This window comes from Fukomys damarensis, unplaced genomic scaffold (genome assembly GCF_012274545.1).
Source record: "Fukomys damarensis isolate Sample0158 unplaced genomic scaffold, DMR_v1.0_HiC HiC_scaffold_7, whole genome shotgun sequence".
In the NCBI taxonomy this organism is placed as follows: domain Eukaryota; kingdom Metazoa; phylum Chordata; class Mammalia; order Rodentia; family Bathyergidae; genus Fukomys; species Fukomys damarensis.
Window position 1 is genome coordinate 669,796 of NW_022900919.1, and position 16,099 is coordinate 685,894.

Sequence of the window (16,099 nt, forward strand, 5' to 3'; positions counted from 1 at the left end):
AAAACCCTATCATGGGAAAATTAAATTATGTTCCTTCTGGTCCTCACAGTTAGGACCGATCCTGGGCTCCCGACCAGAAAAGCCCTGGTGACTAGGAAGGTGCCCATTTGGGCAGCAGCAACTGGCTCTTCAGGGCAGGGTGGGTGGAAGCCAGTGGGCAGAGTGGTGCGTGCCGAGCCAGGGGCTGGGCTTCTGGTCTGGGACGGACCGGTGGCTGCCAAAGATGAGGGCACTGCTGGATGTGACGATGTCTCAGGTTGTGCTGCCTTAATTGTGATATTGTGAATGTCCTCTCCTGTCTCAGTTTTAATTAATGGCTTTTAAAATTTAGAAGACACTTAAAAAATTTTTTTTTCAAAACAGCATTTCTAAATGTTTAAAATTCTGTTCACAGATTGTTAGCGATATGTGGACTGTCTTAGCCAGACAGCGGACACAGATAAGGTAAGTATGCTCTGGAGCATCTCGTTCCTCCTGGCTGTTCATAGACTGAGGCCGAGTAGGGATTTTGTCCTTCCGTGTGTGTGTTGTGGTCTGCACGGTGCCCCAGCTTCTCCCTCCCTCCCCACCGAGCAGGAGCACAGAGTGTCACACCTGTCCAGGCTGCCCGAAGCTGACGTCCCTGTTAGCTCAGCAGGCTTTCAGTGTGAGCAAGGATTCATTCATACCTTACATTTTATACAATGAAAATTCCCAATGGAGCACACAGTGAAATATAGTCAAATGTAAAAAGCCAGAAATTACACAAGAAAATTTGCGTCTAGTCCAAGGTAGAGAGGCTTGGGAAGCAGGGTGTTAACACTTACGCACCGGAGGAAGATGTTCACAGAGCTGACCAAGTGAGTCCAAATGTAGACGATTCCGTAAACATCGTTCAAAGAAAAGACAAAATATTTGCAGTGTGTGATTGGGGTTGCTGACGGGCAACTTGGTTTTGTCTGTTTAATTATCTCTGAATGTCTGCCTCCCTAAGTGTGAAGTGTCCAGGAACTCCTGAGTCGTGCTCACTACTAGCCACGCAGCAAAAACAGTAGTTAGTAGTGTGTGGATGAACTAGACACACGTGTAGACCCCAGGTGGCTTCCTAAGTAAAGATGGCATTCTAAGTGAAGAGCTTCTACAAGTTGAGAAAAATGCTAGAAACACATTGGGGAATGAGTGGAACGCACAGAAGGCAGTTGAGAGGAAAATCCTCAACCATTCCTGCGTTCCAGCACCCGTTCCCCTGACTCCGTTCTCTGCAGCTGTGGGACCCTGTGCCCACCGCTGTGGCCTCTGCACCTGTGCATCTGGCTCGCCGGAGGGCTCGTTTCTCTGTCCATGCATACACGTCTTCCTCCCCGTTGGAGGGACGTGTCCCGGGCCTGGACTTTTCACCCTCATGCCCTGTATCGTGCTCTCTTAGCGTTTGTCTGCGCTTGGGCCTAGATACGGATGTGTTACCTGTGTCTCTGCAAGGGAGGGATCGTGGCTCTTCAACTCTGTGTGGTCTGCTGGGCACACAGTGAAGAGAAGCAGGTGAATGAGTCTCTAAACGTGAGTAGCGGGCAGTTGAAAGGTCCCCCATCCAGTGGTGGCAGCCTCAGGTTCACATGCAAGGCCTTCTGCTTCGCAGTTAGTGGTGTCCAGTGCACACCAGGATGTGAGGAAACAGGAGGGCAGTTCGTCGGCACAGGCACGTCTTCTAGACACACTGACAGAAGGGCAGAGATGTTGCACTATGAGAAAATTCAGCCTCCAGCATGGCGAGGAATGGTTCCATTGCGGTCCAGTCACAGTGGTCTCTATGGAAACAGCCCCACTGTGCATCACCAGAGAAGTTGCTAGAACAGTATACAGTCTGTAATCACACCTGTGTTTACTGTGTACTGGAGCGATCTAGAGGGAATGGAACTGTAACTGTCGGGCTGTGGGAGTAGAGAACCGAATGAGGAAGCGTGTGGTTCTGCTTTCATTCTTCTGTGTGACTTTGGGAGGTGGGAATTACCGACACTGTGTGTGTCTGATTTCTCTCACAACTTGAATGTGCCCGGGTTGCTTCCTCATCTCTAGCTCTGCCAGCACCATGATAAATGGTGTCACACCATCCCGGGGGCACCCTTTCTCTCATTTAGAAATACTTTGCCGTAGCTGTGCCCTTGCTTGGATCTGAAACATTGGGTTGCTGCACAGGGAATGGAAAAAGCTTCTAGTCTGTATTGCCGGAGTTTCTCTTCATTTGAGGTGAGATTACTTCAGAAGAGGTTGAGCAGAAGGCACAAAGTTGGAGCTCCCATAGCATGCAGCGCTGGGAGGGGAAGACGGGACTTCTCCCGGGGACACAGCTGTCCCTTGAAGGAAGATGCTGTGTGTAGACAGAGTCTCAGGACAGTCGAGCCTGTGGAGTTTTCAGTCCCGGAGGCTTGGTGCTCACTTTGGTAGGAAGGGACACAGCTGTCCCTTGAAGGAAGATGCTGTGTGTAGACAGAGTCTCAGGACAGTCGAGCCTGTGGAGTTTTCAGTCCCGGAGGCTTGGTGCTCACTTTGGTAGGGTGAGGTGTGCCAGCCTCTCTGCGTAAATCCCTTCCTCTGGGGACTCAGGAGGTGACGTGGGGGAGGCAGCATCGTGAGTGGAAGCATCTCGGCCGCAGTGAGAAGTGAGAAGACAGCCGTGGTGGCTGCAGGTCAGGAGAAGCAGAGCTCACGCTGTAGTGAGCACATTCACCTGATGTGATCAGTCAGCAGTGATTTGTACTCGGCCTGAAAAGAACAAGGCAGGGACCTCTCACCTCCTTTGCTCGCCCATACATTTCCTGAGTCTGCTAATGTGTCCAGGTTTTGAGCCCCAAAGGCTCAGGCTGAGCTGTGAAGTTGGTCATCGATAGCTTTGCCGAGCTTGTGCTCCAGGCTTGGACCCAGGGGCGGGTCGGCCTAAGGTGCTGTCAGTTCACACTTGGCCGCCTCGGCCCGGGCTTCTCCCTGGACCTGGAGACTTGTGCAGGTGGCTCCCTATGTCATCTCTGTGCTGTCTCGTGAGGCTCTCATGCCGCAGCCTTCCCGCCCGCACGGTGCCTCCCGTCTCTGGGCTCAGCTCCGGAATGTCGGCCTTGTTCTCCACTGCCCTGTACCTCTGCAGAGCCTGCACTGTTGCCTTCACAATGACATCCCCGCCGCGCCACTTCCCTCCCGGGCCGTGTCTCCAGCACCTCCCCGGACTCTTGGCTCGCACCCCCCTGCTCATGCTTGCCTCTGCCCTGGCTGTCCGCCTGTTCTCCGCACCACTGCTGTCTTTGAGAGGTCTCCAGGCACTCAGAGTGGTGGGTCCTCAGCCTGGTCGAATGTGTACCCTGGTCCTGCACCCGCTCCCTCCTTCACTGTCCTCCCTCTCCTGCCCGCCAGAGCCTCCCACTGCTGGGCCGCGGCGCCCCCTCTGCCTGCAGCACCTTCCTCTGCTCTTTGCCGCTCTCATAGCTGCACTTGTCACCATAGGACACGTTTGTTTGCCGTTTGTCTCTGGGACTGGGGTGTAAGCTCTGTGAGGGTGAGGGTCTGCTCCCTGCCACGCCTCTGTCTCCATTGTACTCAGCGCTCGGTAGGACTGAGTGCACAGGTGGACATGCAGGTGGGCAGGTGGATTGTACCCGACTCCTGAAGGGTTCCAGTTAGTAGGAGAGGCAGCTGATGACGCACCACAGACAGAACTGCTTTCTTTGGAACAAGCCAGGGCAGTGGGCAGGAGGGTTCCAGGAAGGAGCACTGGCTGTGGGTGGGAGCGCCAGCCAGAGGCCTTGGTGGGCTTGTCAGGGGTCTGTTGGGCCTGAGGAGAGGGATGCAGGAGGAAGTCGGTGTTCGGGGCTGGCAGTGGGGCGCTGTGTGTCGCCGTGCCATTTGAGTGTCCAGAAAGTGCGGGGTTTCCAGTGCACAAGCGGCTGTGAGGCTAGTGGTCGTGCTCACTGCGGGGTGAAGGTCAGTGGTGGGCCGGGCAGGGCCAGGCCGTTAGCCTTGTCCACAGCAGTGCTGAGAGCCTCTAGCTTCTCTGCTGCAGCCAGGGCCACTGCATGGGAGCAGAAGCTCTAGAGGGCCTCAGGGTTGTTTGCCACTCCCTGCTTGCTCAGGACACCACCAGGAGGGTCTGCATACTGCAGGGTGCTGTGACTGGCTTCATAAAGGCCGAAGCAGTCAAATACTTGGGATGCAGTGCAACATGGTATTTAAATAAACCAGGGAGTATATAACTTAGTTTTTGATTTACATGTAGGTGTCCTGGGGGAAGACTGTAGCCATTGTAAAACTCAGTCACAAGATAAAATGCAAATAAGTGAAGTGCTCAATAATGATTCAATAGCCGGGTCTTTTTCTTCCATTTCAGAAAACACCAGTTTGATAACGGAGAGGTAAATTCTTTACTCATCTTGACCTTTGTGTATACTTGGACTTTGTAGTTTCTGGACTTACTAACAATTATCATTAATCATCTTCACAATACCCCGGTGCGTGCTTTCGTGAAATGACACAGACTCACTGTCATTCGTTTTCTGAGGCAGTGAAGTAGGAAACTCTTGGTCTGCTGGGATAATCCCTGCGGTGGAGCCCAGGGAAGCACGTGGGGCCTGGCTTCCTCACTGCTCCCTTGCCCTGTGGCTCAGAGGTGTGGCCGCCGCCGCCGCTCTCAGGGACACCCAGCCTGCTTCTGCCAGTCCGCTCATGGTAGCGCCGAGGTTGGTTCAGAAGTGTGGGCTTTATCTGCTGCAGGCTTGACTCAGTGGAATTATAGAAATCTTTCCCTAGTTACTTTATTTTAGCCTTCTAAAAATGGTACAGTTTGAAAGTGAATCTTAGGAATTGTTTTAGAAATTTCAGAAACCAAACTAATACTAATTTTTGTTTGTTAAGAAAAACTAACCTTTTCTGCTTACTAACCAGTTTAACTGTGTGTTCTTAACCTTCACGAACAGTGGGATATGTAATATTTCCTTCTTCTCTCTTCCAGCTGGTCTATCACGCCTTGCAGCTGCTGGCATACGCAGCCCTTGGCATTTTGATTATGAGGCTGAAGCTCTTCCTGACGCCACACATGTGTGTGATGGCTTCCTTGATCTGCTCTCGACAGGTGACTTGGCGTGGTGGGGGCGTAGCTCTGTGACAACTGCACCCCAGCCTCAGCTGAGGGGGTCTGAAGTGCTGCTCAGCCACGCGGGTTCTGAGTCACTGTGTTTAAAGTCCCTTCCGAAAGGGAGAAGTCCGAGCCTGACTGTTGTCTGTCCACCTCAAAAGCATCCTGGGCACACAGCGGACACCACAGCACAGGCTGACCGTGAGCAGCCACCCAAGTGCTGGCAGGAAGCAGAACTCAGTTGTAGAAATGATTTGTTTCTTGACACTCACATCACGAGGAACCCTACCAATTGATTTCGGGTCATGAGCACCTTCACATTACATTGTTCTTAGATCAGGCTGACGTTCTGTGTACTGAGTGTGCATTTGCATGCACACCCGGTTTCCACTCTTGACAAGGTAGTTGACTGTGTCCCTGGCCGTTGGCTGCTAGTTTTCGTGCCTCCTGGCTCTGTGTGTCCTCGTCCTGTCACCTGTTGATCAGCCAGTCGGAGCAGCACTTGCTCTAAAGGTCGGGCTGCGTGGGCCCTTGGTGGAACAAGAGCGGCAGGTGGAAAATCACAAAGCCCAAGTGTGTCTGTGCCTCAGGGAGCTGGAAGTCCGGTGCTGTGGACGTGAGGGAAATGGTGCCAGGGGAGCAGCAGAGACAGCGCCGGTGCCGAGCGTGGGCTGTGTGGGGACCAAACCACAGCGTGGCTTCCCCACTGCAGGCTGGGCAGTGGGGGACACTGACTGATCCTGCACCTGCCTCTGTGCTGGGGACGAGGGAGCTGGTTGGATGCTTTGCTTCTGCCCTGTTGTGCTGCATGAGCCTGGCCTGGGGCCTGTGTGGCTACCGGTGCCCCTGGGCTGTTCCTGCTCTTGCTGTTTCACACTTCTTCGTGATTTTGCACACGGAACCTTGCCCGTGCGCTGAGTCCTGTGGTGGCCCTGGCCTCCCCTGGATCTGGAGTGTGGCAAGCAGGGAAGGCCCCGTACTACTCCCGAGAGCTGGTGGGAGCATGCTGACGCCGGGGAACACTTTCTGGCACCTCTCTACCCTTCCTTGGGATCATTAATCCTTATCTGAGGCTCTAGCCAAGACTGCATTCTGGTTCTTTTTGGTGCCAGGGATTGAACTGTGGACCTTGCACTTACGAAGCAGACAGCAGAACCGCTGAGCTAAATCCCTGGCCCTAGACTGCATTCCTGTCTGGAAAGGTGCTTTGCTTCTTGGATCCATGCTGCTTTGTACTGACAGCTGCCCATGTGCTCTCTCTGGTTTCAGCTGTTCGGGTGGCTCTTCTGCAGAGTGCATCCTGGGGCCGTTGTGTTTGCCGTGTTAGCAGCAATGTCGATTCAAGGGTCAGCGAATCTCCAAACGCAGTGGAATATTGTGGGGGAGTTCAGTAATTTGCCACAAGAAGAACTGATAGAATGGATCAAATACAGTACCAAACCAGGTAAAGCGCCTGCGTCGGGTGAGGGGTCAGCGCACACCCTTCCCCAGGGTACTGCAGTGCCCGTCCTGGCGAAGCAGTGCTGCTTCTGGAATAACCCTCCTGACCCAAGGACAGATCAGTTCTGACTCAGTGGTTTAGAGGGCAACTGTTACGCATATTTGCTTAATAATTGATTCTGCTACTTTCCACAAATTTGAATTTTTTCAGAGTTTATCCACAACTGTAAATGCTACATTTTAAAATAATTTTATTATGCTTATTTTCTTGACAAAATGTTCACATTAATCCTTCCTAGTCCCTCGGACTTGCAGGATGTGATCTTTTATTCGTGTTTCCAAAGGGAAAGTGAAAATTCCTTGGTGCTAGAAAGCTTTCCCAGTCCCTTGGACACTTCTTCCATAGGAGCAGAAAAGACTGCTAAGATTTCTTTAAAGCAAAGAAGTCCTCAGCAGCAGTGGAGCTGTTTTCCAGCGGGCTCCCAAGGCAGGTCTGCGCTCCGTCAGCCCCCACGTGGCTGCGTTCGCTGCTGCCACTGGATCCAAGTCTGACTCCCCACCGGGGTGGTGACCTCTGACATGAGTTGTGGGAGGAGCCTGGCCCCCCTGAGACCCTCTCCCTGCAGGTGCGGTGTTTGCGGGGGCTATGCCCACCATGGCCAGTGTGAAGCTGTCTGCGCTGCGGCCCGTGGTGAACCACCCGCACTACGAAGATGCAGGCTTGAGGTCAGTGCTCCCTCGGGAGAACCGGGTTTCTACGCACAGAACCGGCGAGGCTGCGCTGGGTGAGCCTCCTGCGCCTGGCAGAGACGCGCTGAAGCGAAACCGCTGAGCTGGGAGCGAGCACTGAGGACGCCACGGCGTGAAACTGTGCGCCTGGGGTTGTTTCAGCCAGCCGGAGACCGCGTGGCACCCTGCGTTGTCTGAGGATGGGCGGCGCCGGGCACCCCAAGGTCACCGTCGCCCTCGTCCTGCCGCTCCCCAGGCGCTCTGTGCCCTGCTGTGTCCCTTAGGGCTTGACGTTTAGAGGCCGCTTTTCTTGCATTCTGAGCCATCTGTTGAGATACAGTCCCACTGAGCAGAATATTGTGGCTTTTTCCAGTAGGGCCTTGTCTGAGTGATCTTCAGTGTTTGTTTTTTTTTGAAGTTTATTGTACAGTAATGCCGTGGTTCACAGATGCTTCTGTTCACACACAGCTTGGTTGGAAAACAAAAGCTTTTGGCAAAATCTTGTTTCTGTTCACAGACTCGACACAGGTGACAAACACGACCATGGCTGTCTTCCCCGCACAAACACAAAGCAGCCATCTTCCCCCAAATCAGGAAACAAATTAAGTTTGTCGGCTGAAGTACACTGTTTACTTCATAAACTGCGCCCTTGTGTTCTCATAGAGGAGGTAATAGATTCAGTGTTGATGCAGCTTCTAGGGTGGACGAAGCTATTCATTTCCTGAGTGATTAGGTGAATCTTGTTAGTATATTCTACATAGCAGCAGGATGCACATTTATTAATAAAAAGCTTTTGCATTAAGAAAATCAGTTTCAGCACACTAATTTCCAGAGCAGCTGGTCAAGTTTAGTTTTTTTGAATGTGGAGGACAGTTTGTGCTGCGGACTGCTGGCGTCCGGGTTGGGGACAGCCGTCCTGGAGTTGTGTTTTCCATGTCTCTTCCACGCGGGCTCCTTGCTCCTGCCTGGGAGAGACGTCAGGAGTTAAAATAAGCAAGAACAAGCAGCAAGCAAAACGGAAACCAAGTGGGAAGCCGCAGTGTGCTCTGCTCAGTGAGAACAGCCGCTGCCCTGGCTTCCTGCGTGGTCTTTCCCGCAGTGCCACCCCGTGCTCTCTTCCCGGGAATACTGACTGTATCCATCTAACCTTGGTCATGTTTTCTGCCTACTTGTTTTTCTTTAAAGAGCTAGAACGAAAATAGTGTACTCTATGTACAGTCGAAAAGCAGCTGAAGAAGTGAAGCAAGAGTTGATCAAGCTAAAAGTCAATTATTATATTCTGGAAGAGTCATGGTGTATAAGAAGATCCAAGTGAGTATTCAACACTTTTAATATTTTACAGTCCTGAAACGTGGAAAGTTAAATTAGGCTCATGACAAGCCTTTTGCTCACTGTACGTGAGAAATATAGAACATTTTGCAAATTATAAATGTGAAGAACTCTTTAGATAGTTATTTAAACTGAGTTTTTGCCTTTCATTGTAAGTGCTTGTTTCTCTATGATGCAGACCTACCTTAACAGGGTTTCTCTTGGAACTGATCGATAACTCCCAAATTATTCACATGCGGTATAATGAAAACATATGGTGAAGGTTCAAATGGTACACGCTTACTACAGTAAGGGACACATTGCCTTAACATACTCCCCCACATTTCGAACACACTTATCCCATCCGTCTTATGACTTTCTGGAGCAGCTCTGGCAGTCCTCTTTCGTGACTGTCTTTTTATCGCACTGTTGGGGGCTGGCTTGAGGTCCTGAATCAATTCAGAACATTGACCTGTCATGGGCATTTAACTTGGGGAAGAGCTAGAAGCCACGCAGTGCCAGGCCTGGTGAGTAAGGTGGGTGAGGACGCGGCGTCATGTTTACCAGCCCGCCTTTCTGTTGGACGGCCCTTGGCAGCAGCACTCACTGCACCCTGGACCAGCCTCAGAGGCCGTCGAAGGAGGGGACTCCAGAGCTGCTCCAGACGGTGCCCAGAATGGTGTGGTGAGGGTGTCCGAGGGGAGGGAGGATTTTCAGGAAGGTGCGTCTTTTACTGTGAGAAGTTTGAAAATGCTTTTTTCACTGCAATTTTTATCACAACTTGCCTTTGATATTTTAAAAACTGTCACTTAAAGTCTTTCAGAAGACTCCCGGCCAGTTGGTCCAAATCCTGGCGAGTCCCTCGGCAGTGGATGACAGGGCCTGTTGGCATCACACGGGCCCCTGACAGCATCAGGCTAGAATGGTGTTTTCTTTTCATGCTGTTTCACAGCTTATTCGAGTGGGAAGATTTTGAATGATTTTACTGCGACCTGCAATCTCTTGGGTTTATGCTTTAAGAGAAATTCCATGTCCATGGAAAAGTTCACTTGCCCGGGGAGTGACAGGTATCAGGGAGACCAGCGGCGCCTGTAGATTCTGCAGTGGGCTGTGTGGCGGTGCTGTGGGCGCGTGGCAGACTGCAGCAGCCTGTATTGAAGGATGGGCCCTCACGGCAGGAGGAGCCCAGCACATGAGCAGTTTCGTGAGAAACCGAGGCTACTTTATGAAATGGTACTTTAAAATTCCTCCCGGATCTTGGCTTCCGGAGGTTGCCGTCTGTGGCTTGGCTACGCTTGCCCCCGAGGACTTCCATGGCACACAGGGTGTGAAGGCAAAATGGCGTGCAGCTTCTGGAGCTCTGGAACTGCGTCTGCAGCACTGCCCACGGGAGGCTCACGTGGCGGCAAATGCTTTGCCTGTGAATGTGCCTGGCAGCTTGAATAGTGCAGGATTTATACAAAATGTGACTGCTCTTCTAGTTTAGAAACTACCGTGTGAGTGTATATGAAATCCACACTCACTGTGCCTAACTCTGTTCTGTAAATGTAGGCAGAGAAGCTATGTACACCTCTCCCAACAGCCTGATGGGGACGTCACCGTAACGCAGCAGTGGGCAGATGTCTGTAGTAGGAGAGCTCAGTTTCCACCAGATGTTTATAGAATTAGGGTCTTCACTCTGCCATTTGTTACTGGAAATAGAAATAATTCGCGTAACCTTTTTGTCCTCCAAGCTGGAAATGAACCTCAATTCAAGAGTCTCCCTTTTTCTTAGACCTTGGCGTAGCATTTTGAATACACACTAGGCCACAAGGCGTGGGCATCTGGGTCTGAGGCCTGGGTAGGTAGAGCTCCTCAGAACGACCTGTGAGTTCTGAGGGGCAGAAGTTTTACGTATGTACCCGCGATACCAGAAAGGCGAGTTTGGCAAGTATGGCCATAAACGTGCACAAGGGGAACCTGCTGACAGTCGGCTGGCTTTGGAGCACTGTGGCTCTGGACGGGGGGTGGGGTGGGGGGCCGTGTCCCTTGCATTCTCCAGCCAGGACCTCGGCTTGCTGGGCCCTGAGGCTGCAGCAGAAGTCACAGGCTTTCTGTCATCAGCTCCCACTCACTGACTGAGTGGCACTGTCCATCTGTGACAGGAGCGGCCTCGCGGACACCCACTCAAAGGGCCACAGGCTGAGACCGCACCAGAGCTGTGCGCTGCCTCGATGGGGAACCCCAGGGGACCTGGACAGGAGAAGAGGAAGGAGGGAACGGGCTGCCTCGTGGTAGCATTTACCACAGGAGTGGCTGCGTTTGGTGACAGCCTTTTCTCAGAATGGGGTCTCCATTGCTGTGGGCTCCCCTCTGTCAGCTACGCCAGCCACAGACACGGAGTCTGCGGAGATGCTGCACCTCGCGCACCCAGGTTGTCGGATGCAGGACGGGAGGAGGCTCGGCTCCTGCTTCGCCTGTGCCTGCCGGGCACAATGGGGCCCTGGTCTGTAAGGCTTAGTGCTGTGGCGTCGTAGTCCTTAAATGTGCTGTGCTCATGTGCGGACACAAGTGCTGACGTAGCTGTTCTTTTACTCTCAGTTCTGTTTTATCTCAGTACTTAGAGTAATGGAGTTGACCTAAACGTTTTTAAAAAATGTATTCAGAAGGAAATTTTTCAGATTCACACTAATCATTATTGAAGATGGGAGTCTCACCACATTACCCAGGCTGGCCTCAAATTTTGGGTCTAAAGCAATCATCCTGCCTCAGCCTCCTGAGGCCTTGGGCCTGCTGCCCGGGGACCCACAAAATGGGCATTGTGTGTGGCAGGCAGGCGCATAAGGTGGCTCTCTGCCTTCTCTTTTTCCTAAGAGGCACTTTTCTGCCTCTGTTCCCTCTGGCTGTGTGAGAGAATATACGACTGGGACCAGCGCCCAGCCCTGAGCCCACGACATTCAGTGTTGGTGCGGACTCCGGCACACGTGCTCTGGAGCCCTCAGCAGGGCCGCTCACAGGGGCGTTGCGGGAGAGTCCTGTGAGGAAGTCAGAAGGGCTCAGGGGCCTGTGTGGCCACTTTGGAGCGTTAGGGAGACCCTGAATAAAGTCTGTTTGTAGCGTGTGCTTGTCTGTATGTATGTGTGTGGCCGAGCATGGGTAGGAAGAGTCCAGCAGGGTCATGTGCTGCGTTGTTGGGGACGTTACCTCTGAGAATTGACCCTGGGGATGAAGGTACTTGTTGGACATGAATTTTTTCATTTAATTATAAAAAGGAAGCACCCATGACAACACAGCGGTTCTCAATTCTCTATATTTTTTCATGTATTTTTGTTTCCTAAGATTTCTCAAAAAGTAAGAAAGTGTGAACTTTGTCAAACTCCAAGTTACATCTGTAAACTATCAACGTTTTCATACTCCACCAGTTGTATCTATGAAACTGTTCTTGATGTAAGTGAAATGGCACAATTATTTTGGAGAACCTATTTAGGCAGGTAACACTTGGTACCAAGATTTAATTAGGTAGTAAAATTTATGCATCTTCCCTATGAATTAAGCATACTTACCAATTTTAGTTTTAAAAATCAGTGTATCTTTTATATGCTGGGCATAGTGCTAGGTACCTGTGTTCCGGTGCTGTGGTGCAAGTCCAGGCATCCCGATCCTCGTGAGCTCCTGGGCAGCCTTTTGGAAGGGGCCTGAGTCACGGGCAGTCCTGCCGACCTGCTGCTGGGAGGTGGAGTCTGGTCCAGAGAGAGAGCTCAGCCCCTGGGGCGTGACAGAGGGTGCCCCTCCCGCCGGCTCCTATACTGCTTCCTGCTACCTTGAGGGAGCTTCTTCCTGTCCCTGGAGAGGGCCCAGGGGACTTCTTTCTAGGTCCTTGGTGTCTTGGAAAGAATTGGACAAGACACGCAGAACAGGCGGCGAGAGTACATTTACAGAAGGCCAAAAAGAAGTTCACTCTGCAGGGCCAGAGTGGGCCGGGGAAGTCTCGCAGAGGCCTGAGTGAGGCGGGGAGTTTTCTGTGGCCTCCACCTTTTGCAGATGTGGCGCCCTAGCAGACTCTTCTGGCAGCAGACCTTTGCCCTCACCCACGTGGTGCTGACTTTATAGGCCTCTAGGAGGCAAGAGGTGTGGAGCTGGGAGGGCTTCACCCAGATTTCAGAAGTGCCCCAGAGAGGGCAGGGTGTGAAGCCGGAGGTGCAGTGGAGACCGCAGGAGGTTGGAGAAAACAGGCAGGTGGACCGTCTGCTGAGGAATCCCACGCGGTGAGCAGAGCCAGCCCCAGAGAGGCCATGTGTGGGGCTCACGACCTGTCCAGGTGCCGGACACAGAGCTGCAGGAGCTTGTGTTCACCCTGCTGGGTTTTGGTCTTGCTCGGTCCGTTCCCTGCTATCCTCTGTTCCTTCCTTTTGGAATGGGCATGTTTACCCTGCGCCCTTGTGTGTTGGCAGTGTTTAGCTTTCCAGCTGAATTTTACAGGGGCTTATCGGTGAGACTTTTGAGGAAGTCTCAGAGAGACTTCGGACTTGGACTTTCCAGTAGACTTTTAGAGGCCGACCGATGAAATGAGCCTGAGTCTTGTGGCCCAAGGGTGGCCTGTTACTGCTTAATTCTAGGTGTCCTTTCAAAGCCTCCACGTGCACAGCTGGAGGTGGTGGGAGGTGATCCAAGAGCTGGGGTCTGGCTGGAGAAGGCTGGTTCCTGGGGGCGCGCCTGGGAGGCTCTGCCTTCCTCCTCACTCCTTCCGTCTCCCTGCCTGAAGGCAGCAGCTTTTCTCTGCTCTGCCCCACTTCCGGACAGTCCTCCTTCAAGCCAGCAGATTATGTGCCAAAAACATAAGCCAAAACTGAGCTCCACTCCCTTAAGTTGTGGGTGTCAGTATTTTGTCCCAGCAACAGGAAAGCGACTTAGATACCTGGGTAACTCTGCATTGTCCAGTGGGGAAACTGAGACTGAGTGGGTGTGATTACCCAGCATGTCTCAAATACTCGAGGTGCCATTTACCCAGAGCCTCTCTTACTCCAGCACCTGATGTGTGTGTTCTACGAGTCTGTTTCCTTCTGTGGACTCCTTTGTGCTTTCACCTTGTCCTAGAGAGAAGTTGCAGCAGCTTACAAAACCTAATTAACCGTGGTAGGAATTCTTAGCTAAATTAATTTAATAGGAAAACAGTGAAACAAGGCCAGACATCTGAGTGTGCAGTTGGGTGACGTGCGTGGATTCCTTTTCCTAGGCCTGGCTGCAGTATGCCTGAGATTTGGGATGTGGAAGACCCTGTCAACGCCGGGAAGACACCCCTGTGTAACCTCTTGGTGAAGGAGTCCAAGCCTCACTTCACCACCGTGTTCCAGAACAGTGTTTACAAAGTCCTAGAAGTCACACAGGAGTGACAGCCACATGAGCCGCTGCTGACCGACGACCGGACGACCGCATCAGCCATGGTCTTCATGTTTTGCTAAGGAGTCATGCATTGTTTTGAATTCAATCCCAAGGTTTTTATAGGCAGCTTCTCAAATGGGGACATCTTATTTGTCCGTTTGAGTGTCATTCTGGCTGTGGAGTGACTCGCGTGCTTGTCGATGGGCCGCTGGTTCAGCACACCTGGGAACTCGCTGTGCTGGGGGACGGTGCCTGCCCCGACCTGGGCGTGCGCTGTGGTGTCAGCTGCGCGCTGGGGCAGGAGTGGAGCTCCTGGGGGTGGAGATGTCCATCCTGAGCCGCGCCGCTGCCCCTCTGTGCCTTGCTGGCTCGACCCCGGCCCGCTTGGCACTGGAGCGGGGTCCTCGGTGAGCAGCTGCGTCATCGCTGTGGTGTCATCCTCTGCTCTTCTTGTGCCCTGTTGCTCTTGTGCATGAGATTGTTCCAGGCTCTTAGGTCCGGCGGCGAGGACCAGATTCCTTTAGCACCCAGCCCTGTGCATCATTGCCTCTCCCCGCCACCACATTTTGTCAGATAAGTGCTGTTTGCTCATTATGTCGCTCATCAAGTACTTGTTCCTGGTTTAAAAAATGGTAACTGTGCATCTTCCTCATTTTTAGCATTATTGAAATGTTTATATTTTAATACCTTTAAACTGTTTTAAAATTTTTCATATTTAATTATAGGTTAAAGACAAATTATTTTGAAGAACCCCAAATACATGTATCTAGAAGTAGACGTAATATGCAGTAGACAGTAGCATCTGATATTTGACTAACTTTTCGGTCAAAAAAGTTAAATGAGTAATGAATGAATGGAGTTTTTCTGTTTTGCTTTCGAGATTGCCTATCTTTAATAAGACAGAGCCTTAACTCCTCTGTTAGAATTTTTGCTTCTAAAAACCAATATTTCAGTGCGAGGAATGAATATACTCAATCTTTATTTTTTTCTTCCTACTTTTTATTTAGAAAAATTTCCAAATATGCTTTGAAATTCTTGTATGAATTTTTGTTTCTTGGAAGTTAATTTGTGTGAAACGAGATCATTCAAAACAATGAATTGTCCTCATTTTGAGAAATGGTTTTCCGGCTTTAATTCTAAGCAGACCCTGAGCATGGCTGAGCACATATACGATCGCAGTGCTTTCTTGAGCACAGGCAGCTTCCCCTCCCTGAGGCTTGTCCTCAGGACCTGGCTCCCCTACTGGTTTCTGGACCTGCCCCGGGAGCTGTAGAAGAGCTGCACTCTCTGCCTTCTCAGCCTGGTCTGGGGGCCCTAGCTGGAGTGTAGCAGGTGCCGAAAACAGCAGGGTGGCTGAGGAATGAGTGTCCTCACCTGGCCCCAGAGCCCAGTGCGTCTCCTTGCCAGGGGTCAGCCCAGGAGACTGCAGACTTGGGCTTGCTCTTTTTTACTTGTTAGTTGACAGTTTTATTTCTTAGGGTTCTGTACATTTCAGAAAATAGGGACGTAGCTGCAATTTGTGGATTAGGGATCACATCTGAGCAGTAAGGCTGCAGCGACCTGGAAAAACGGGAGGAGGGCACTTGAGACGTAGAGGAAGAGCCAGAAGGAAGCCAGGAAGACGTAGGGTCAGAGCGGTGCTTGGGCTGTCCGCAGCGACCCCACCTGAGTGTGCCGACTTGGTACTCTAGCAGTACGGTGTCAGGCATGCCTCTGAAGTCTCCCTCCAACAGTTCCCTTTTCTAGCAAGTTCACGTGGAACAGTTGGGAATTCTGTACAGCAGAAACCATTAAAATGCCATTGTGATTACGTCATATGCTGGGAAACATTAAAAGTAGCCTAAATTAGTTTTTTCAGAAGAATCCTTTTGTAATAGTATTTCTTAATGTAACCCCACCAGCACAGAGTGCTTCTGTCTTGGGAGTCAGTCTGGAGCAGAGGCCTTGGGCCTCCACGCTGCTGGGCACTTAACGGAGTTGCAGTGGGTTCGGGGTACATGCAAAGCAGTATTAAAGCTCAGTATTTTGCATATTTTTAACATTTAAGAATATTTTTGCTTTAGTGTGAAGACAGGATGGGCAAGGAGGTGAAGGAAGTAGCTGCTGCCATGACATTTAAGAAGAGCCACGCTGGGGCAGTGGCTCCGTGGCAAGCCGAGCCTCTGAATGCCT

At 51.6% G+C, this 16,099-nt stretch overlaps 1 protein-coding gene across 1 annotated transcript in view; it reads left to right on the forward strand.

Moving 5' to 3' along the window:
* The window catches only part of Dpy19l1 (dpy-19 like C-mannosyltransferase 1), a 74,770-nt gene extending 60,010 nt beyond the window's left edge, over positions 1 to 14,760 (forward strand). Inside the window, exons 16-22 of the mRNA XM_010612884.1 lie at positions 395 to 444; positions 4,349 to 4,373; positions 4,970 to 5,089; positions 6,362 to 6,536; positions 7,159 to 7,258; positions 8,447 to 8,572; positions 13,782 to 14,760. Of these exons, the coding sequence (XP_010611186.1) occupies positions 395 to 444; positions 4,349 to 4,373; positions 4,970 to 5,089; positions 6,362 to 6,536; positions 7,159 to 7,258; positions 8,447 to 8,572; positions 13,782 to 13,938 (753 nt within the window). The 3' untranslated portion in view covers positions 13,939 to 14,760. The remainder of the gene's footprint in view (positions 1 to 394; positions 445 to 4,348; positions 4,374 to 4,969; positions 5,090 to 6,361; positions 6,537 to 7,158; positions 7,259 to 8,446; positions 8,573 to 13,781) is intronic.
* Positions 14,761 to 16,099: the final 1,339 nt, after the last annotated feature.